Consider the following 24,868-nt stretch of genomic DNA (forward strand, 5'->3'; position numbering starts at 1 on the left):
CTTTTGTTCTCAGGATGAACGTAGCATGCTTGTAGTGAAGGAATAAGGCATCACTGATATTTTTTGGAAGAGGATATAGTGGCTCTAATTTCACCTCCCTTTAAATCCCTTGCCTTCTATCTTAGATCATTCATCAGAAAATAGCTACTCACTGTTTATATGTCAGTTCTATACATTAACATTCCAATACATAGTTCCATTACTTTTTACCAGATATGTTGTGATTCATACATGCAGGCACTGAGCAGTGTCAACAGAGGATTTTTCACAGAGCTATATAAAGTTGGGAACTCTTTGACTTTGCCAGAATATTCTGAAAAGAAATATGACAAATACATATACAGGAACTGTTTGAGAAAATATTGCAAGTCAAATCCAATAAGAAGGAGTATGTATGTGAAGGTGCCGTTCAGTTACCTATTCTATGATTACAACACATCATAATGATAAGACAAATTGTGCATTGATCTTAATAGCTAATTTGGTTTCTTAAGCTTCGAGGACATATTTCATAGGAATAATATAAATTTATGAGGTTAAAATGGTTAACTAGAAGTGATGGACCTTTTGTGGGACAGATAAAAGGATTGCTGGTAAAGTAATTTAGTCACCTAAACAAGGATCAGAATCTTCCCATATGGAAAAGCTTTGCCTTTTCTTGACATATTTAAAATGCCAGTAGGAGATAACAATGAGTCAGTTGGCTTCCATGCTATTTTTGAAGAAAGGTGAAAATTCCACCTTTTATTAATTGCCTCTCATTGTTGGAGACAATTCTTTGCCTTTATCACCTGCAACATAAAAATGGAGATGGATAAAAGAAAAAGGTTGAAGCATTATTTGCATTCTTCTGTTTCTGCCTTCAGTGTCCCTGGGATTTGTCTTGTGACTAACACCTTGCCTTCTCTTTCATTCTCTGTTGGAGAGCTAGGGAAACTCAGACAGGAACAGGTAAAATAAGTCCAACAAGGCAAAGACTTCTTGCTCCTTCAGTCAGGAAACAATTCCTTTATAAGGTTATGAAAGGTCATATCCTTTTATCAGGATATCACTTGGAAAGGAATTATTCTTAAAGCAACACTTACTACTTTTCTATCTTGGATTTGGGTAGATTTTGTCTTCTGTTAACTATGGGTTATTTAGTTTGTATCTATCTTGGTTCTTCAACCATCTCTATTTCTCTTCAATCCTACCATTGCATCTGGCTGCATAGCTTCCCTGAAAAAGGATGGTTTACAGTAGTACAGCAAACTGCAGCTACATAGGAATAGTTTGTTTTTAAGAGATGAAATATATGCAATATATTACGTATTAATATATTAGAAATAATAGAAATCAATTTTCCACAACTGTGAGGGAACCTGTAATTAGATTTGTATTCAAGCTTTTTATATAAATAAAAATATTGTGGCTGGTCTGCAGGTTGATAGCATCTAATCTGAAAACAAAATAGTCATACACACATGTGGTAAAATTTGCTTTCTAGCTCTGCGCAGCAAGACAAATCATTTTGTAAACAGCCTACCTCCCCCGCCCCCAGATAAGCATCTTTTTAAAGGTGGATGCTTTACTTTTAAAATATCAAATATACACCATAATCCCGAACGTGTGAATATTCATAAAATACACAACATCATTGAAGTTGTTTATTCTGGAGATCTAGTATGTAATACTTTTTACAAAGTTTTATCATTTAAGAGGAATTACAGTTTTAAAGAGATAAATTTAATATATCATTCTGGGCTATGATAGAAATGGTGCGTCGGAAAATTTATTTTCCTGTCAATCCATGTTCATCTGATTCAGTGCTAAATGTATGTGGTTATATGTGTGTGCATACGTTTGGCTTCAGCATTTCAATTAAATGAGTCTGATAATGGCCCTTAGCAGCAAAGAATTTGTCATATTGTGTTAAAGCTTCTTCTGCATTCAAGGTCTCTGATCTAAAAAACTAAGACATTACCTAAATAGTGAAATAAGCACACATTTTAATGTGTTAGCCCCATTAATGTGATGCTGCTGTTACTAATTTATACATTCTGTCAAAATGTACATGTTTGTATGTTTTCCAACCCACCAGGCTTCCGTGCATTTCATCAGCCGAGGGCTCAGGGCAGGGGCGGGGGGGTGGCGGTTATTATAAAGGAAGGTCTGGATCCAAGGGAGACCACTGTTCCACAGATAGCCGGATGTGAGTCCCTCTTTGTGAAGTGCGGTCGTGGAGTACAGATGGGCCTGTTGGTCACGTACCTGGCTCCCTGCCACGTGGCAACGGCCCTGCCCGAGCTCCTTAACGTTATAGCCGAGGTGGCGGTGGGCACCCCCAGAATTGCCATCATGGGGGATTTCAACCTGCCATCTATCGGTGAAACGTCTGAGGTGGCTCGAGAGTTCATGGCTTCCATGACGGCCATGGACCTTACTCAGTTAATTCATGACCCCACTCACACAGGAGGACACACTCTGGACCTAGTTTTTGTCTCTGGTCAGTGGTTGAGTGGCCTTGATATAGGGGATATAGCCATCGAACCCTTGTCATGGTCTGACCACTCGCTCCTTCGACTGGACTTTCTAACCGCTGCACCCTGCCGCAGGGAGGCGGGACCGACCAGGTGGTTCCGCCCCAGGCGCCTGATGGACCCTGATAGGTTCCAGATGGAGCTTGGGCCATTTCCTGAGATTCTGGCTCATGACTCGGCTGAAGACCTGGTGGCCGCCTGGGATAGTGCGGCTGCCGGGGCCTTGGACCGAGTCGTGCCTTTGCGGCCTCTGACCCGGCACCGAACTCACCTAGCTCCTTGGTTCTCCGAGGAGCTTAGGGAGATGAAGCGCCGGAAAAGACGCCTGGAGAGTAGTTGGAGGACCAGCCGCTCCGAACCTGACCGAACACTGGTGAGGTCTCATATTAAGACCTACCTAGTGGCGATAAAAGCGGCGAAAACTAGCTATTTTGCCGCTCTTATCGCGTCATCAGATAATCGCCCGGCCGCCCTGTTTAGGGTGACCCGCTCCCTCCTCCATCTGGAAGTGCGGGATGACCCCTTGCAGGGTCGAGCTGAGGATTTTGTGCAGTATCTGTATGACAAAATCGCTCAGATTCGGGAAGGGCTGGCCTCTGACTGGGTATGTCCAGACGGGATGACTGAGGCAGGTCTTGAGAGTGTTATCTGGGGGGGGTTTGATCCTGTGGCTCCCGAGGACATGGACAGGGTCCTGGGACGGCTGAACGCGACCACATGTTTATTGGACCCGTGTCCCTCCTGGTTGGTACTGGCTTCCCGGGAGGTGACACGAGGCTGGCTCCAGAAGATTGTTAACGCTTCTTTGAGTGAGGGGGTCCTGCCGGCCGCTTTGAAAGAAGCGGTGGTGAGGCCCCTCCTCAAGAAGCCTTCTCTGGATCCGGCTGTTTTGGCTAACTATCGTCCAGTCTCCAACCTTCGCTTCATTGCGAAGGTTGTTGAGAGTGTGGTGGCGCAACAGCTTCCCCGGTACCTGGATGAAGCTGTCTATCTAGACCCGCTCCAGTCCGGCTTCCGGCCTGGGCACAGCACGGAAACGGCATTGGTCGCATTGGTGGATGATCTCTGGAGGGCCCGGGATAGGGGTTGCTCCTCTATCCTGGTCCTGTTAGACCTCTCAGCGGCTTTTGATACCATCGACCATGGTATCATGTTGCACCGGTTGGCGGGGTTGGGGGTGGGAGGCACCGTTTTGCGGTGGTTCTCCTCCTACCTCTCTGACCGGTCGCAATCTGTGTTGACAGGGGGGCAGCGGTCGACCCCGAGGCACCTTGCTTGTGGGGTGCCACAAGGGTCGGTCCTCTCGCCCCTTCTGTTCAACATTTATGTAAAGCCGCTGGGTGAGATCATCCGTGGCTTCGGGGTGGAGTTCCATCAGTACGCTGATGACACCCAGCTGTACATCTCCACCCCAGGCCACCCCAATGATGCCCTTAAAGTGATGTCCCAGTGCCTGGAGGCCGTGCGGGCCTGGATGGGGAGAAACAGGCTCCAACTCAACCCCTCCAAGACCGAGTGGCTGTGGCTTCCGGCGTCCCGATATAGCCAGCTGACGCCATCGCTGGCTATTGGAGGCGAATCACTCGCCCCCACGGAGAGGGCTCGTAACTTGGGCGTCCTCCTGGACGCACGGCTGTCGTTAGAAGATCATTTGGCGGCCGTGGCCAGGGGGGCTTTTTATCAGGTTCGCCTGATACGCCAGTTGCGCCCCTTTCTAGATCGGGACTCCCTACGCACAGTCACTCAGGCACTCGTCACTTCCCGCCTGGACTACTGCAATGCTCTCTACATGGGGCTCCCCCTGGGGTGCACCCGGAGGCTCCAGCTGGTCCAGAATGCGGCCGCGCGGGGGATTTTGGGGGCGACGAGGCGCTCCCACGTGACACCTCTCCTGCGCGAGCTGCACTGGCTCCCGGTGGTCTTCCGGGTGCGCTTCAAGGTGTTGGTGACCACCTTTAAAGCGCTCCATGGCTTAGGGCCGGGGTACTTACGAGACCGCCTTCTGCCACCAATAGCCTCCCACCGGCCAGTACGCTCCCACAGAGTGGGCCTCCTCAGGGTGCCGTCCGCCAGACAATGTCGGCTGGCGACCCCCAGGGGGAGAGCCTTCTCTGTGGCGGCGCCCGCCCTCTGGAACAACCTCCCCCCAGAGCTACGTATAATAACAGACCTCCGGATTTTTCGTCGGGCCCTGAAAACCCATTTATTCCAACTAGCTGGGCTGGCTTGAGTCAAATTTTAAATGGATTTTAAATTGGAATGTTTTAATTACGGCCAAAATTATTTAATTATTTTAAACAGTTTTTAGATTTTGTATGTTTGTATGTATGTCTTGTTTTTACTTTGGCTGTTCACCGCCCTGAGTCCTACATTGGAGAAGGGCGGTATAGAAATTTAAACAAATAAATAAATAAATAAATAAACCCCTTTTGCTCTATGTTCTTCTCTATGTTTCATTGTAATCTAATTAGAGTCGCTAAGAAATTTATTAGTTCCTCATCTGATATGTTTGTGACCTTTACTGCTTTACCACATATCTCCATTCAGCTCCTCTCCCTTAATAAACATGACTATCAAGTTTGAAAAAAAATTACATTGGCCCAAGATTTATGAATTGGTGGTGGAAGAAGTAGGGTTTAAACTCAGAAATTTTCAAAAGAATGTAAAACAAAAAAGATAATCCCATCTCTAATCTACAATCTCATTTCTAATCCCATCTATATTCTGTTCTTGCACATACATCTGCAAATGAAATACAACCCCCCCATATAATACAGACCACTATTGAGCCCAAAATTTCTGTTGCTAAGTGAGACATTTATGAAGTAAGTTTTGCCCCATTTTACAACCTTTCTTGCCACAGTTGTTAAGTGAAACACTGCAGTTACATTATTAATGTGGTTGTTAAGTGAATCTGGCTTCCCGATTGACTTTGCTTGTCAAGAGGTCACAAAAGTTGCTCACCTGACCCTGGGACTCTACAACCATAACAAATATGAACCAGTTGCCAAGCATCTGAATTCTGACCGTGTGACATGGGGAACAATCATAAATCACTTTTTTCAGTGCCGGTTGTAACTTTGAATAGTCACTGAATGAATGGTTGTAAAGTTGTGAACTACCTGTACTGAGCTCATAAAAGGGATATTCATGAAAGTCCTGCATAAAATCTGATGGTCTCACTCTGAGAATCAGTTGTGTGTCTTGTGCAGGCGGAAGAAGGAGAATCATGATTCAAATTGCCCTCCCTTTTCTCTGGAATTGCCACCTCCCGCCTCTGGAATTCCTGTCACTCAGCAACACCGTGCTTACTGACATCCCATGGTGTTTTAATTAAAGCAATTGTCATGGGACACTATGCAAGATGTGAATTTTTCTTTCTTCACAGAGCGGTAAAGCAAGAGCTGAGTCTGTCACATGAAATGTCTGCCAGAGGCCACAGAGGCTTTATAACCCGGGCTTTTTAATGTGATGAAGCACTTTGCAGTCCTGTCATGCCTTTCATCAAGGATCTCAAAGCACAATAAATTAGAACTTGCAATCTTAGCTGGAACATTAGGCACACAGCAACACTGGACAAAGCCACTTGACATGACAGTTTATAGGCAAGATGGGGTTGGGCAAACTTTCACAAGGAGGGAAGGTAACAGTAATACTGAATTAATTAGCTACAAAAGCATTTCCTGGTTACTTTCTTGAGTGCATCTTGCGGATGCACTTAACTTTGTCTGTTTAACCCTGCACATCCAAAGGATAATCTCTTTCCCAGAGGTGTATCATGGAAGCTTATAGTTGTATGTAAAAATCCATGTCCTTTAGAAACATCTACAGTTTCTATGATACTCTGACCCTTACCCAGAGCTGATTGTATAGTTTTGTCCTAGATGAATTTCATTTCAAGATGAAAGTAAGACATTATTGTGTATTTGCATGTTTCCCTTGAAGATGGTTCATAAATTTCTTTGGAATGGAGAATGCATACAGAGTAACTGTATTTCATAAGGGCATGCTCAGGAACATGCTTCTGCCATATTCAAAATCTTCATTGTGAATCTGTAAGCAATACAGGAAAACATGATGGACTGAGCCATATCATCCAACCAACAAGAAAAAAGGCATATAGGCTAGTGGGGAAAACATATGAACCTAAAGTTCTTCCTCTGTCTCATTGGATATCAACATACCCTGACTGAAATCACTCATAGGATTCATGAGACTCTTCTTTTGCTTCACATAAAGCAGTTTAAGATTTATTTCTGTAAACAATCAAATTTGAAAATGACTCTTTGCAGGATTTTCTCCAGAGGACAGGCAAAACTGCATGTAGGGTATGATACCCCACTACAGTGCAAAAAAGGAGAGGAAAAAAGTCACTCTCAGCAGCTTCCAAGATGCAAAACACTGAAACACAGTACAATTCAGTTAAAAAAAATGAAATATATAAGTTGTAACCCAATAAATCAATCACAGCAATTGCAAAAACAAAAAGACAAGACACCTCCTCCAAAAGAATATAATATTATAAACTTCATCAGAACTCTGTCTGAAAGAACCCAGTTTTTTAATATAGAAGCTCAATAGGAGGGGACTTATTTGATCTTTGGAGAAGATTACTCCAAAGCTCTGGTGTTGCCATTGAAAAACAATGCCTCCTGGCTTCAGTTCCATTTGCCTCCTGATGTGCAAGATGACCAGGAATTGCACACAAATAATGTAGTAAGTTGGGCTGATTGAGGTTGAAGCAAGTAAACAATCTTGTAAGTACTCAGGTGCCAAGACATAACTGGACTTTATAACTTAACTTGTAAATTTATAACTTGTAAAACCAACACCTGAAATTGTATCCAGGAACCAATTGACAAAATTGTAAAAGTAAAAAAAAAATCCTGCATGGGTTGTATAAGCCTGCACAATTATAATGCTGGTGTTGCAACCAATCTTTTCTGGGTTCAGTTTCAGCCTGTTTTTTTTAATAAAGCTCCTTAAAGCCTCCCAGGACTGGAATAAGATGTTGGCAGCAACCCCTCATAACTTGAAATGTTAAACAGCAATCATCAGCCTATTGATGATATCACAGCTCAAGCATTTAAAAGAGAGGGGGCAGAAAGCCTGATTAAAACTTTCTCACTGTTAATTTCAGTTATGTGTAGAGTACCTATCTAAACATATTTTGCCTTCAAAAACCATTCCTGGCATTAAAAAGTATGGCTTGCTATGCAAAGGGGAGCACAGTGTGTGCTCTCACTTCTTTTATTAACACCATTTCCTAATATCAACATTGTTGCAGAAAGAGTTGAGTTCCTGTTGGGATCTGTGGGAGGGAATATCCATCAAAGTATTCCTGAAAAGAATCCACTGGAGCAACATTCATTCTACCTGGTTTTTTAAGGCTCTATTTGATGCTGAAATCCATTGATCCTAATATTTCCATTCCATCTCATATACAAAATTTGGTTGACAGTGGAAAATATTAAGACAGAATTAGAATATTTAAATATTGCGGCTTAGGAGACTTTCAGAAGAAAGAAAGAAGGAAGGAAGGAAAGAAAGAGAGAGAGAGAGAGAGAGAAAGAGAAAGAGAAAGAAAGAAAGAAAAAGAAAGAAAGAGAAAGAAAGAAAAGGGAGGGAGGGAAAGAAGAGAAGGAAGGAAGGAAGGAAAGAAGGAAGGAAGGAAGGAAGGAAAGAAGGAAGGAACTTGTGTATCTTGGTTTGTACAGATATTGAACAGAAACACACATATTTGGATCCAATGTTTTTACTTTACTTTACTTTTATTTGATTTATATACCGCCCTCCTCCCAAAGGACTCAGGGCGGTGAACAGCCAACAATAAAATAAATACATACAAAATTTAAAAAGCAGAGATAAAATTGAATTAAATAGTTTGGCCCAGAAAAATTTAAAACCCCAATCAATTTAAAACAATTTAAACTTTGAATATTAAAAATACTAAAAAATATTTAAAAATATTAAAAATGTTTAAAAAGAGGAAGAAAGTTAGGCCAGGCCTGCGTGGTGAAATAAAAAGGTCTTTAGAACGCAGCGGAAGGTGTGCAGATCCGGGATCCTCTGTATCTCCGTGGGGAGCTCGTTCCAGATAGTAGGTGCCCCCACAGAGAAGGCTCTCCCCCTAGGGGCCGCCAGTTGACATTTTTTGGCCTTGTTTAAGTTTTATACCCCTGTAATTATCATTGTGAGATCAATGTGTTCTTGCATATGAAATGCTGTATGGGGGGTGGGGGGAAAGAACCTGTGAAACTGAATGTTTTTGTAGAACAAAGTATATAATATTTATTTACAGCAGTACAATTATGCAGACAAGAAGGATTTGAATCACAAAATGAAACAATGAGAGCAAGAAACCAACAGAAAATAAAATTAAAATTGAAGAAAATACATGGTTACTATTTGTCACATTTTTTTTAAATGTGCAGAGAAAAGCACAATTGATTCAGAAGCCTTCCATATCTTAGTACTCACCATGATTTTCAGGGAACATTGACCCAGCAGGCAGGGTCTCTTTAAAAAAAAAAATCTAAGCACTAAAGAAAAGAAAAAGTTGTATCTTAGCTGAAAGAATCGCTTGAAGAAAATTTATTTATTTGTATCCCTTTGGTTTTGGTTTTGTTTTGCTTTTTACAAATAAGGCAGCAAAAACATATCCAACACATCTTTCTCTTCTTCTTTTTCCCACAATAACAACTTTGTGAGATGAGTTGGGCAGAGAGAGAAACTGGCCCAAAGGCCCACCCGGCTTTCATAGCTAAGACAGGACTTGAACTCATGATCTCTCACTTTCTAGCCTGATGCCTTAACCACTAGACCACACTGACTCTCACCAGTGGTGGGTTTCAAAATTTTTTACTACTGGTTCTGTGGGTGTGGCTTGGTGGGCGTGGCAGGGGAAGGATACTGTAAAATCCCCATTCCCCCACACACACTCCAAAGGAAGGTTAATGCAAAATCCTCATTTGCTCCCGATCAGCTGGGTCTCGGGAGGCAGAGAATAGATGGGGGCAGAGCCAGTCAGAGGTGGTTATTTACTGGTTCTCCGAACTACTCAAAATTTCCGCTACTGGTTCTCCAGAACTGGTCAGATCACCTGCTCTCCTGCCTGGCCTCGACATGTATGTATGAATTTGTTAAATTTAACAAAGGTGCCACCCAACTCCAATCTGACTCTCTTCCGCTACTCTATTTTATATAACGGGTTAAGTCTAGAATAATCAAAGGCCATTATCTTTTGAATATCCATTGCCCATAGTAATTTTTTCCAGTGGGTAGAAATTTCTTTTCCTTTTTGATATCACTATTTGAAAATATAGATAGTACAAATTCTTGCCGGTTCTTTGTGTGTCTCTCTCCACCACTTTTGCCTGTCTTTTGTCCTGTTTTTGCCAATTAAATGTTTTGATGTTGTGCTAATGTTTAACATAGCATTAAGTTACATTTTTGCTAGTGAAATGATAATGGGGTGTTTGTTTATTCTGGTCTGTTCTGAAAATAGAGATTATGAATGTGGTGGGTCCAAACTGAACTGGAAATTACCCACAATAATTTCTCAACAATGTGTATTAACAATTATTTTGTGATAAAATGACAAAAACTCCCTTGAACCAGACTCAACTCCATAAAGCTTTCCTGGCAATAATGTAGAAATGGTTTCCTTTTTTTAGTTTTTCCCCTAGTCTAGCCTACAACTAAGATGTTTCCTGCTAGTATTCCATCAAAGAACTCACCAAGTCTGACCTTCCTTAGCTCGCTCTTTCCTTCTTTCTTTCTTTCTTTCTTTCTTTCTTTCTTTCTTTCTTTCTTTCTTTCTTTCTTTCTTTCTTTCTTTCTTTTCTTCCTTCCTTCCTTCTTTCTTTCTTTCTTTCTTTCTTTCTTTCTTTCTTTCTTTCTTTCTTTCTTTCTTTCCAGGTATACACTGCCATTTGCTGTTTATACTTTATAATATCTGTTGTTAGTGAGTTCTGGACTTTGTCACTTTGTCTCTCAATTTATAGCCATAATGATGAACCTATGGCACTTGTGCCACAGGTGGCATGCAGACCCCTCTCTGCGGGCATGTCAGCCGACACCCCAGCCCAGCTCCACTGTGCACGCACACGCGCCTCCTGCTGACCAGCTGGTCTTTGGGTCTCTGCTGTGCATGCGGGGACGCATGTGTGCATGTGCAGGGGGTGGGACGCATGCGCAGGGGGGTGCAGGTTGGTGCAGGAGGCTTTCCGGCCCAAAATGGGGCATGGGGTGTGTGTGTCATTTTGGGCCTGGAAAGCCTCCTGCACCAACCTGGAAGCCAAAACAGGGCGCGGGGGGGGAGACTGCATTATTCTAATCTAGTATATATAGAATATAAGTGTCTCCAGAAGTTATATATAATGAAAATGCAGTTACAATCGAACATAATGATCATATATGACCTGTACAGTGCTAACTGTTGGATTTCATATGTAGACTTGTAGATATGGTTTCCTGATTTTACAGCTTCATTTATTTAGATTGCAAATGTTTATGTTTATTCATAGGTTAAAGTCCAGGAAGTCCAATTGTACCCAGATAAATTGGAATCAGATGATAGCTACTGATTGATTGATTAATTGATTACATTTCTAGACCACCCAGTAGAAAAAGCCAACTCAAGGGTTTATGAAACAGATTTTTTTAAAAAAAACAAAACAAAAGCATAACAAAGTCTAATATCAAAGCTTATAAACGGGTCTAAAGTATAAACATGAAATCATAATAAAATGATTTTATTATGGATTGAATTATTTAAATTTTATTTTCTATCCCTTTGTAAATGATCCTGGGAATATAACTGAAGGACAATAATGTGTGTCACATTAAGTAAATATACAAGTAATGGATATGGATGGGAGGAGAAGAAAAACGAATGATGTAAACTGATCTTTTAAAAATGAAATAATGAGGGTAAAGCAAGTCACTTCACAAAATAAAGCCCCAAAAATGGAGAAATAGCAAAACCAAATTAAAGCACGTAGTCATAGCAATTAGTAGCCATTTTGGCAAAAATTAAAATACATAAAAATAAAGAGATATTATTAAGGCATAGATTATCTATACTGGCAAACATAACACAAATGATATCCCATTTGATTTTTCCCTTAGTTCTGGAATTGAATGATACATAGGCATAACAAGTATGGGGATAAAGCAATGCAATTTATAAATGAACAGCACAGAAGCTCAAGCAACAAATTTAAAAAACTTACAAATTGAACCACTTAAATATTCAATTTCCAGATTAATAACATGGGAAAAAGGGCCTGGTGGCTCAGCAGACTAAAAAAGCATTGTGATTAATACCAGCTGTCTGTAATTACTGTAAGTTCGAATCTCACCAGGCTCAAGGTTGACTCAGCCTTCCATCCTTTCTAAGGTAGGTAAAATGAAGACCCAGTTTGTGGGAGCAATAAGCTGACTTTGTATAAATGTACAAAAGTATGAAGGCTATTGCTTAACGCATTGTAAGCCCCCCTGAGTCTCCGGAGAAGGGCGACATATAAATCAAATTAAAAAAAAAAACTGCAAGTGTTCCATAAATGTAATATGAAATGCATTTATAGAGACAGATCAGCTCAGTTGAGACTCCAATTGCAGATTTTGATGCATAAGTTGTACTTGGACCTAAGGACCGTGACTAATTTAAACATGTTGTAAAAGGTTAATTTAATGGGGAAATTTAGAAGAGCAATGCAATGATGAAAGATATTACAAAACCTGCATTTCAAGACCCCAGTTGTTTACAAAAGCTACATGCCATAAAAATGCATCCATAGATACCACTTAAAATTTCAGCAACACAGAAAATGCTGGTGGCATTGACTAAAAGAAATGAAAAAGAAATGAATCAAATGAACAAAAACAAGAAGAAACAACTTAAAAGAATCTACAATGTAAGACAATCTAACAATTGATTTTAGCAAAGTCTGGCAAAGACTAGATAAGAATGTATTTGGACCCCGGAGATAAAAAATAAAGCAACTCTAAGAGTTATGTGCTAAAATGCCTTTTGTAGAACAAATCTTCAGTCAATTAACAGGAGCAGGCATATGGATTGTAAAGTACTGAATTTCCACAAATTCATTTCAATAATAAAATGTTCAAATTCAGTTTCAAAACCTTTATTTGTCCAGATTATTGCTTGTGAGCTAATAGTTTCAGATGTTATATAAACTATATCCTTGTAAGTAGGTATCTTTAGAAAATGAAAATACAAGAGTTGCCAGTTTGTCAAGATAGAAAAATTATTACACTGTTCATTTTTTAAAACAAGTTAAGATTTCTAGGAATAGCAAAGCTTAATTAAAACCTGGCAATACTGACTTCAGGATTAAGTAAAATATTATGTAAGAGACAATTAAAGAAGTTTTTAATCTATTATGAAATATTATTTAAATAACTGAAGGAATTACAAAAAAAAAAAGTTATATTCAGGTAAAGAGAAATGTCAATAATTTTTCAGTGTGCATGTTCCTCCACTATGTAATGTATAGAAAACAGTAAAAGTCTACAAAGCAGGAAATGCACTTGCCAAACAATACTGAACAGCACAACTGGAACATGTCAATGATATCAACAAATGGTGTGTATATCATGCTATTATTTCCCATAATTTAACCAGGAAAATATTGGATTCCAAATATGGGGAATGAGTAATTTGAAGAAGCTGATATTATTGGCTGTTTCATGATGTCTTTTTCACCAAACTCAAAAACAGAAGCTAAAACCATTTTAATTATTAAACAAGTGATACTCTGGAATTCTTGAGGGGGATTCCAGAATATTACTAAAGATAGAGCTAACCTCAATTCAGCTGCGGGGGGAGATGAGATTGTTCCATACAAGAGAGAAGACCCAAATGTACTTCCCTGACAGACAGAACCTGAAGCAGGTGTCTCTTGCCAGATCGGATTGGGAGGGCAAATGTAATATCCCAGTCCCATGCCACGAGGGTCTTGAAAGGTCAAAAACATCACCTTGAATTGGTCTTGGAAGCCCTGACATATCCTTATTAGTTTATTACAATATTAACTTACATAGTAATATTAATTTACACTAACAGCCACACATTTTGGCAGATCAAACAAGAACATTGCTTCCCTTAGAAAAAGATTTAACATTGTATTTCATTCAACTTTGGCATAGCAGTAAGTCTCTTAGGATATCGCTACACTTGCTTACGTCTGGCTTCATACTCCCTGATTTTATACTCATTTTCTTTCTCTTCTCTTTTCCTCTCCCCTGGAAAAATCTGTTAAGTAGGGCCCAGGAAATCAGAGAAAAAAGGGCCTTATTGGTTTCAAATGTAGAGAGGAACTGAGTTCTCACTGTATCAAAAGTATTTGGCATGAAAGTAGCCTTTGTTCCAAGATACACTGATTCCTTTCAGCTTCTGACTCTCCAGCTGCTGGGAGCAGGGCAGTGTTTTGACGGACTGAGCAAATGTAATGCAGTCAGTTGTTTTAATTCCCAGCCAGTTGCCGACATCACTCACAAGATTCAGGGGAGAAAAAATGAAGAAAGAAGAGACTGGATTCTTAGTTAGCTCAGCATAAGAACTACATTTGGATGGCAGGGTAGAAAGCGAGCTGATTGCTGAATGTAACAGATACAGCAGGCAGCATTTATACATGTAGGTGAACTGGAGCAGGAATCAGAGGTTTCTCTCCAATTTATTGGACCATGAAGCGCCTTTTGTGGTGGTGGGGGAAGGAGTAACATTTTTCCCTTCACTTTCATTTTAGCCCCAGGGAGCTCCTTTCTCTTTTAGTTCTTTCTTCTCCCCCCTCCTCTTTTCTTTATTGTAGCTGTATATATAGTGCCAGAAGAAAACAAACACAAATCTTGCTATTGTAATGTAACTGCAATATACGGCACACTCTCCCCTCCAGAACTTCATTTTTGCCTTACATGTTTCAGATATTTTAACAACTCCCTACATTAGATTCTAGGGCAAACATATACTTAATAACTTAGCTCCCAAGCTAGATCTCTTTGCATTCACCTCTGGGAACAAACTCAGCAGTAGAAGTAACATAATTGCAATAATGAAAATAAGATATTTTAAAAATTAAAGATCAGAAATGGAGAATTTATAATCGCTTCAAATTTATCTTACAATCTGATAGGTTTGTGTTGCAAAATAATTGTATATAGTTCCTCATTTATTGTGAAGATAACTCACTTCAAAATTGGTGGTAAAAGAGTAGGGAGGTTGTTCTACCTTCCCGCTTGTAAAATAAGAACGTGCTTGCTTGTTTAGTAATTTTATACAATCATTAACTAGACTCCTTTCAGGATCAGACCCTGACATAATAAATCGTACAGTATGAAAGAAACAATTGAGCATCAAGAAGTCATAAAGTACAGTAAACACATCTAGAGGCAAAATAATTAGCTGAAAGTTATAATTCAATATGTCTGGAAATGGGTTTTGAAGAAGCAAATGGAAGATTTTTTTTTACATTTTTGAACTTTGGTGTGGGAGAAGACTCCTGAGAATACCATGGACACCAAGAAAACAAATCAGTAGATTATCAATAAATCAAACCAGAATTCTCACGCAAGGCACAAAGGATTAGACTCAAATTGTCCTACTTCAGACACATTATGTGAGACCTAGTTCTCTGGAAAAGACTCTAATGCTGAAAAAGAAAGAGAGGAAGACAACCAGCAGAAAAATGGATGGACTCAATTATAATGGTGATTAGACCAGGGATAGACAATCACAAGCAAAACATTTATGTGACTGCTAGAAAGTGCAAATGTCTTGATGGAACATAAGCAAGCAAGCAGTATCAGGAAGACTGAAGAAGGTGGATACCAGAAACAAATAGGATCCATACTTCTGCAGAAATATAGGAATATTCATGCCATTGCAAACATGGTATTTTAATTGCTAAAATAAATAAAGGAAGTTCCCAAGAATATGAAAATGAAACCTGAATTGTTTCTATCTTGAGGCTTCTTCTAACCAAATAGTAAAAAAACCCAATATGTGAATTATAGCTCTAAAACAATTGTTTCATTGTTTTAACTCCATCATCGAAATTTATGTCATATTTTCAATTCTCAGATATATACTCTAGTTTCCTAGTCATTTTTATCTAGCTATCTAGAGATCCATGGCTTCCTAATCAAATTGGCCAAAAAATACTGCATATTATGCTGAGTGGATGTTCTGATTTCTGAGTAGCAAACTGCATTCCTTGGTTTAATTTCAGAAGTCCCTCTACAATAGATAGGTCAGGTTTCTGATAAGACAAAGCTGTCAGTTTCTCACAGCATGCTCCTTGAGGGAAATAAAGGTGGGTATCACAAAGAAAATAAGAAAGAAGAAAAGGCTGACAGAAAAGAATGTCGGCTAGTTGCCTGAGCCCTTCACATCATACAGGCCTCAACAGATTACTCTCTGATGGAAATGTGGTTCTTAACAGGGTGGGGAAAAAGATGCTATCCTGACATTATGACTGATATACACACAAATCTATCTACACAATTCCACCTCTCTTGGTTCTTTATGCCTATGATTTTTTTCTGTTTATTATTATCTTAATAATCCTGTAAACTGTACAAAGGGACATGGAGAAGCAAGGCTTTAGTTTCTTACCTTCCTTCCAAATGCATGGCTGAGATAGTGCCAAAGGCAGAAAAGAATAGGGCAGTCTCTGATATTATGCAGAAAGATCTTCAAACAAACTGAACTGGAACCGTTTAGTCCAGCATCCTGTTTCCACAGTGATAGACTACATGCCTATGGGAAGTCCACAAGAAGAACAGAAGATAAATAGTTGTCTTCCACTATTATTCATCTTCTGGGATAGGAAGGATTGTTGTCACTGAATAGCAAAAGATATGCATCAATTTACCATCTCAATTAAGCCAAAAAATTACCTTAGGCTAAAAAATGGCATTTTCTTGCCATTGTCTGTACCACCTTCTCTGGGTAGTTCAAACAACTTGTCCAATTATTCTATCCTTATCTGGTATATTTTGATAAAAATAAAATCTGACATTGGGAGGAATCTGCCTGAGATACCACCACCTATAAAACTTCATTATTATTATTTTTTCAGAAGACGTAGAGAGGAACATGAGCCTTAATTATTCATAAAGCTTAAGACAATGTTTTTGTTGTTGTTGAAGATGACAATAATAATGCATGACTTTTACATGCTCATCTATTAAATAAAACTGAAAAAATATTAAATAAAAGCATACAGTGAATTGCAAAATTTTACAGTAAATTAAATCTTTAACTTAAAGTGCTTATGTTGTATCAGATAATAGCTTCTATATGTTTATATTATTTTATGCTTCTTGATCCTTTATTTTTTATTTTATGTGTTAATTAACTGTATGCTCTGCCTGTGAAATTTTAATTCTTAGGCAAATTAAAAATACAATAAAGTATTATTACTGTTTACTACTATTATTATTTTCAATCAGGTTTTATTAGAGGTTCCTGCTGGCAGCTTCAAGTATTGTTAATAATAAACATTAATAGTATGCTCCTATATGAATTTAATTCCCTTTTAAGACCATGCCAGTTGGTAGCCATCACTGCATCTTGCAATAAATTACCAACTCTATCATGTGTCTTCCTCCCTTGTTGCTCTTTTATTGAATTTGAAAATCCAAACTAACTCTTTGCTACATAAGTCATTTCAGATTTTCATTCTTATGGTCCATTCTGGTTGCATTTTTCAGATCCTACAACATCCCTGAATACTGGGAACTTTACCAATCTATTTTCTGAAATCATGGAATGAGGTCTTCCTAAGAATGAGATGGCACAGTATATGTTTCCTCCAGATGGTGTCAAATACCTTGTCATCTTCAGTCACACCCTCCTTTCTGATAATTCATGAGGTTGGGCATTTGGTAGAGCAGCTTTTTAATCTGAAACTCAGCCAGGAGAAGTATTGCTTGAGGCACTAACAAACAGGTTCCCCTTGCATAAGCCAAGAATGGATCCTTGATGTGTTCATCTTGGACTGCGGGGCCATCTGTCAACACAGGCTGTACCTTGTTCTCTGGCCTTGCTAGATTACCCCATAATTGCTCAAAGTACCAACAGGCACTAAGATGGAATCACTAATTTGTAACTGATCAGTTTTCACTGCCCATTTCCCATCCTCTTCATTTCAACTTCCCTTTCTATTACATCTGTCCTATGTTGATATTTCTTTCTGCCAAGAAACAACACGCCACATAATGGCTTTAAAACTATGGATTGCTCTGAAACTGCCCTTCTTTTAGAGTTATTAATAGGCCAAGTATCCTATGTGTATATTTCTCATTGTGTATATCACCTGTGAAGTCAAGGGACTCACCTGGATATGTATATGCATCCAGCTGCAATAGGGAATTCTGTTCAGCTATCACTCTGCACAAGTTTATTAATGTTTATAAGTAGCACTGTGGGATATAACAAGTAAAATGTCATGTACCTCTGCAGAGTCTATTATTGTTCATCTGTGTACTGATATGGATTTCAACTGCCTCCTAATATGTTCCACCCTCTCTGGAGTATCTTTTTCTAGGCTTTGCTGTTCCATAATCCTGCTTTCAGCCAGAATTGTAAAAATTCAGCTCATAGTATGGTGTTAAATTAGAATCTTGTTAAATTTCAGTAGTGTGACTATTGCTTCATATCGGGATATGAATGTCAGAGGGTTAATATATTTCAATAAACGGAGAATCTCATGGGGTTTAGGAGTTCTTTTATTCTTCTTTCATACTGATTCATGTTGTAGCTTTCAACAAATCACTCTGTTCTCAGCCATATAGAGTATTGCAGAGTTATGCAGGTTGAAATTATCCTGATAAGTGAATATACAATTAAAAGATGATATATTGACTGTCATTCTAGAGTCTTGTTTCAGCACTACATTCTGCTGTTAATTCTTAGAAAACAGTAGAATTGTTAAAAACAGAATATATTTATTACAAACCTGCTTGTGCTATTTACATAGTTCATGCAGAAATTATTTCTTAGAATAAGGATTTGGCATTGTTGCCACTGCTTATCAGTTTCCTCTTGCCATTATCAGTCTCCTTTGGAGGAAAGATAAAGGAGAACTTTCAACTGCATCTCCAAGATTCTTTTGCATCTGTGCCAAACTGTGAGAGCTCTTTGAAATGCAACAAGAGGAGTATTAGCAGTGAAGTTAGGAAGGCTTTGTTTGTTTAAAAAAGTTTTTAACCAGTGATTTTGCTTGTATTCACGTTCACTCTTGATTTTACCATTGCAATATTGAAGATATGTTCTTGTTTGTTGAATGGTTGCTTGTGTTTTATTCCAATTTGTTGTTAGATTTTGTAGCATTTAAAAAACCTGATTAATATTTAAGTTTGATTTATTTTGAACCACTTTTGACATAAATCACTATTGAAAAGTAGTGAATCTCTAAAACAGGTTAAAGGGAGAAATCCTTAGTTATTGTGTGATTGACATAGAACGTCAACATTTCATGGGATTCCATCATGGTTACCTGATATTAACACTCTTACATTGCATCTGGTATGATTTCACTAATGTTGGGGGGCAGTGTACATTTTTGCTGAACATTTGTTTCATTTCAGCTCAGCAGCTCAGGACAGCTTCGTTGATCAAGCACATTGTTTAAAGGATGCTAATACTTTTGAAAAAGAAAAATCCCTAGCAATATGTAGATTGATCTGAACATGAATTAAGAAGAGAATTCGCTAATGCAATTCACATTGGGCTATATGACAGCCGGTCCTCTATAGCTAGCCCAGTGTGGAATGTTTTTTTCTCCTGACAACCATTCTTAGGAATCTCTTCCCCTTTATTTAGAGTTAAGGGACACTTCAGTATCTCTTTCAATTGTGTTTAAGGTTAAATACAATGTCCTTCTAATAGGCATCTAAAACATAGTTTGAATCTTGTTTCAAACATTAGCTTCATACATTGTGCTAAGTTTCACATAGTATGTGTGAACATAGCCTTGGATAAAATTACATTCCGATTAACCAGTGATATCAATATACTCCTTTTCATTTCGGTGGTAGCATTCCTTCCAGAGAGTAAGGGAGATATATGAAGAGTGAACCATTAATTTCCAAAGCTGACTTCTGAACAGATAACCACACTTAACAAGTCATTGTTATATCTTATTTCTATGTGCCACTTTTCCTGTCATTTCAGTAAAAGCAGAGGGAGAATGGGCAAATTATTTATCTTTCAGACCCTATGAGTCTTAAATTAACATTGATGAGTCATTTTATATGAAAAAGTTAGCAGAGCTAGGCTTGTTTTCTTGGTGTATTGAAGAAACAATATAAGTGCAATTGCCTTAAATGTCCTTTCTTTTTATTTTTTGTCTCTCTCTAGGTGTCCCAGATTCCTGTTGAATCCTGTGAACAGTATACAACCTGTGGAGAATGTCTGAGTTCAGGAGACCCTCACTGTGGCTGGTGTGCTCTCCATCACATGTAAGTTCAGCATCAACAAAAGATGGTTATCACAAGATCAACCCTACACCTTTTAAGTCACCCCACATACATCCTCTATTATTTAATAAAATCCTTTCAATTCCTTTAGGGATTTTTTTTTAGCTGTGTGTATCAGGGACTTCGGCAAATATCTGCATTGTGAAAGAAATATAAACACAGTTAAGATAATAAAGATAAAACAACAGACTTCAGGAATGCAACCATGAATATACAAATCTTTTACTTGAGAGAAATATAATACCATTTTAAAAGAACCTCTAAGCAGAATTAGTGTAATACTGTTTAAAATGAGACTGGAGTTGTGATGTATCATTTAAGCTACTAAATAAAAGTAGTGGTAGATTTCCAATACTTAATTAATTACGTACATACAGTATTTTTACTATAAAGTAAATGTATTCATGAGGGATTTTATTTTAACATATGCAAGAAGCAATCATAATCTCTCGAAAAAACAATCTCAGGCTGAATTTGTAATGCCAGCTACCTTCCTCATACTTGGTTTTGTACTCCTGTCTTTTCTTTTCCACAAAACAAGCTAATACACACCTGCCAAGACACTTTCTTGGCATCAGTCACTTCCTTTCAACTGTAACTTAATAGAATCACTGCTTAAATACCCCTTAGAATTTCAGAAACGCTAGATTCTTCAGCCTCTGATTTAAACCTTTTAAAGCAATGAAATTGCCCAGGCTTGCTAGTTTAAGTGTTCTCTCCTGAGCTTGAGGATATCTCTTAAGACAAAGGAGAAAGATTTTCTAAGCAAGATCTTAAGGGAATCTGAGGGAGATGTGCCACTGAATTATTGAAGTGCTCAGTTCTTTTTTTGCCTTAATGACCAGGCTTCTTTAAGCAGAACAAGTCTCCAAAATCTAAAAGAGGCAGAGGTCACTTAAGAAAAGAAGGAAAGATTTATCTATATATTTAATTTTATCTCGCACCCCCACAACTCTATTAAATATAAAGACAGAGGGGACCAACAAAATATCAAGTGGCCAAAGGACTCTGCAACAGGTGTTGGAAGTGGGATAAGGAAATAGTGGAGAAAAGCTGTGATATAATAAGCTAATTGGATCAACACTCCACCTGCAGCAGGTTTAGTTCAATGCCGCAATGTGTCAGAAGGTATTTCATCATTGGATGTTTATTACCATCTCTTTTTTTTTAAAGAAGGCAATACTGATCCTCATGCCACTTTTTATCACCACCTTGTACTCAAAATAAAACTATATACAGATTGCTTTTTTAAAAAAGCCTCAGATTCCTTTTTGCAAAAAAGGAATTCAAAATGGTTTCTTAAAGAACTTAGACAAAGACTAAAGACCAAAGATCTTATTTTGTACAATGACCTAATAAACACTCAACAGAAAGAAAAACCCAGCACATTTTCCCCTACATTCTTCTTCTGTAACTCTTAAAGGTTCAAAGTTATAGTTTGTGCATTTGCTTAAATGCCTCCCTGAAGGGAAAGGTCTAGATTTTTAGAACTGACATTGAGATTTTGCAACATTCCTGTTGCTAAGATTCTGTAAATATAAGGCAACAGTCCCAAGACTAGTTGGGACATCAGAATTAGCAAGGATTTATTATATAAGGAGAAGTAGGTGGTTTGCATGGTTAGGATGCTGGGTTGGAGGTTAGCACGCTTGTGTTCAAGACCCATGTGCTGCCATGGGATGGGATGAGTTCTCGTCCTCTGCTCCAGCTCCTGTTAGGGACATGAAAGGAACCCCCCAAGTGGAGGGGCAACAGTTATCTCACCAGCTTATCCTTTCTACCTAGAAGTGCCTCAATATTTCTGATATAAGTGCAATGCAATCATATAAGGACATAAATATAATATGTATTCCTCCTGATCATATACTATATACAGTATAATTGTTTTCTCTTTCCCAGTCATCTCAACCAGAGTGATGTGAGATATACTAAGGCAATATTTTTTTCTCTTCATACTATATAGAAGAGTGCCTATTTTTGTAAACATATTTGCGCTCATGAAATGCTCTATGATTTATTTCATTTTCATCTGATAGATCTTGCTTCAAAGTGAAGAGCCTCCAGTTGTTCAGGCTTTCATGTATCCCATCACAAATTGTAGATCTCTTTTGAGTGTTTCCAGAGCAGGACACTCTAAATGTGATTTCTGGTTTGTTTTGAGCAAATAATCAGGAACACTTCTAATCGTGGTACCATTTACATCTCTGCAAGCTCACAATGGTGTTTCATTAGTAACATTCACTATTCAGCCTGGGAGACTAAACTTCTCAGTTAAATTGAAAGGCATTAGGGCTGGGCAGTGTTTTGGTGTGGCAGAAGTACATAGCACCTTTCAGCATTCCCTTAAATTGTGTGTCTTCTGGAGATCTCACTGGAGCAGGAAAAGACACATTTGGTTTAAGCAGTTGCAATTCGGTGCATTATGTACAAAGTGTCCAACACCTAAAAGGTAGTTTATGATGTAAATCTTTGCCTTAAAATTCAAAGGGGATGAAAGTTGTGTTTCTCATTTTCTTCTGTTCATTTTTATCTCACAGTGGCTAGCACCCATGAGAAGACTGGTAAAGGATGTCTTTCATTCTGGGATTTCTGTAACTAGCATTGTCTCCAGAACTATTTATCTCTGTTAAGGCAGTTGCCATAAATAGTATGATGAAAAAAGAAGAGGCACTGAGCAAGTCAATAAGATAAAGGCTCCACCCAAGAGCCTGTGTTTAGACTCTCAATCTCACAGATTCATAAAAGCACAATAATTCTTTTCCTGGGCAGTATTTATATTTTGGTTGTTATTCAAGTAGAGGATCTTTTCCCAGATATTTCTGGGGCTCTTTGCAAAGGAAAAATGGTTGGCGCCTCTCCTCCTCCCCCCAATCACCGAATGCTATTTCTAAGTCAAAGCAAATGGGTTTTTAGTAATAAAGACTTCAGTTTTTGTGATCTATTCTTGTCACCTCATCTGGAGGAAGTTTGTCATGCGAAGATTAAGATTCTTTGTTGAGCAGTCAGCAAGTCTACTAATGTAGATGCTTTATCTGAGGCTGAATCTAGCTATACCAAATGGAAAAGAGAGAGAGAGAGAGAGAGAGAGAGAGAACATACAACAGACTTTTGCAGTCTGCATCCTTTTCATTAAATGTGGGCTCAGCAATAGGTGAAAAACAAAAACTCAGTGTATCAATTATACAATTATCAGAACTAATCCCCCTCTCCCACCATCCAGCCAAATCTGATGAAGATTGTTGGATGAAATGCAAAATATCTTCATCTTCTTCAAGAGAAAAGGGGGGGGGAACCAGTCTAGTTGCCTTTTGAAAAAGCACCTTTTAGATATACAAACAATTGTTTCCAGAAAAATATGCTAAGGGCTACGATGCAGTCTTCTCCATTGGACTTCAGGTCCCATGAGTTGCGTTAGCTAGTGGTTATGGGAAGAGGTCCAATATACCCAAAGCCACTTGGTTAGGGAACATAGTTCAAGTGGCATTCGGGATCAACCCAGAATTGCAGCATAGTTAATATAGATTTTGAAGTGGATTGCTGAAAAGGAAAAATACTGGACCCAGTAGAATGTTACATAGCCTGTTTTTGCAGCGCACTACAGAAGAATAATTTATCAAATGGGGAGAAGACAGTTCCCATCTTTTCCAGTGCTTTTTATTCATTCAGGGATAGCATTTTTTAATATAATTTTATTAGACTAACCATTAAGTATTACCAGGACTAATATATATTAACCATAAACCAATACATCACTTTTATATTCATTTACTTTACTTTTAACATAATTATCACTTTTTCTAAAAATACAGTAAATATATATTCTTCCCATATCTCATTTTTTAATTTATAAACACTTATAAATCCTCATCATGCAGTCCTGGTCATCAAAAGAGTTACCAAAAATAATAATGCATATGTTTTAACCTTGATCAAATAACCCAACTTTATATTATTTTGCTTTTAACAATCTTGATTTTAATTAATTAAATTTAATGTCTAAGCCCTTGATTTCTTTTATCAGTTTGTCTCTTCTCAAAACTCCTTCAAAATTTTAACAAGTCTTACTTTTAAATCCAAAACAAACAGGTTATCCAAGTCAACTTTCTTCCTTGTTATCTGTATGTTCTTTTAATTATTAAGACATAAACTGGTGTTATTTATAAATCCAGTAATTGCTATAAGTCACAGTTCAGAGTATAACTCTGACTTTGAATCTGATGTTGTTGCAGCTAAATCTGTGTTTCATCTCCTGTTCACTGCATCTCCTGTTCACTGGAGCAGTGAGATGAAAAGGCACAACTTCCAAGCCCCGGATCTAGACACATAGAGAAGCAAGCATAGCAATGTTCCTCAATGACCTTTCTTGTGAAACAATGGGCCAGGCATGAGTAATTGTAGCCAGCTGGTTGCAGACAGATTTAATTAGCTCCCTGTACTTGCAGTCCTTGTTGGAGACAACTGTTTAGCTAACCAGTTCTTGAATCATGTCCCTACTTATTGTTTGTGATTCTTGACCCTTGGACTACCTGATTTGGCAATCTGTGACTTTTGGAAACATCTCTGAGCTATGCTATTGCTTCTTGGACTGTAATTGACTCACTTCAGGTGAACATTCTTTATTAGGCATTTGAATTACATTATTGTCCGTTGTTATCTGACTAAAGTGCAGTAAATATTTCTGCTTCTAAAGTACTTTCTTTGTGCATGTCAGCAACCTTGAAATAGAACAGTAACATCTTATTCCATATCATTCTTGTAGCATGTTTTTATATCCACATTCAAATCATTGTTAGACTTTTTTGTCCAGTGAAACCTGTTCCTCTTCTATATTTAAGTCCCATTTT

General features: G+C 38.4%; 1 protein-coding gene across 1 annotated transcript in view; it reads left to right on the top strand.

The window, feature by feature from the left end:
* The window catches only part of PLXNA2 (plexin A2), a 449,635-nt gene that overhangs the window by 239,550 nt on the left and 185,217 nt on the right, over positions 1-24,868 (top strand). Inside the window, exon 5 of the mRNA XM_034414337.3 lies at positions 19,906-20,006. Within this exon, the coding sequence (XP_034270228.1) occupies positions 19,906-20,006 (101 nt within the window). The remainder of the gene's footprint in view (positions 1-19,905; positions 20,007-24,868) is intronic.

This window comes from Pantherophis guttatus, chromosome 3 (assembly GCF_059756535.1).
Source record: "Pantherophis guttatus breed Tessera chromosome 3, ASM5975653v1, whole genome shotgun sequence".
Lineage (NCBI taxonomy): Eukaryota > Metazoa > Chordata > Lepidosauria > Squamata > Colubridae > Pantherophis > Pantherophis guttatus.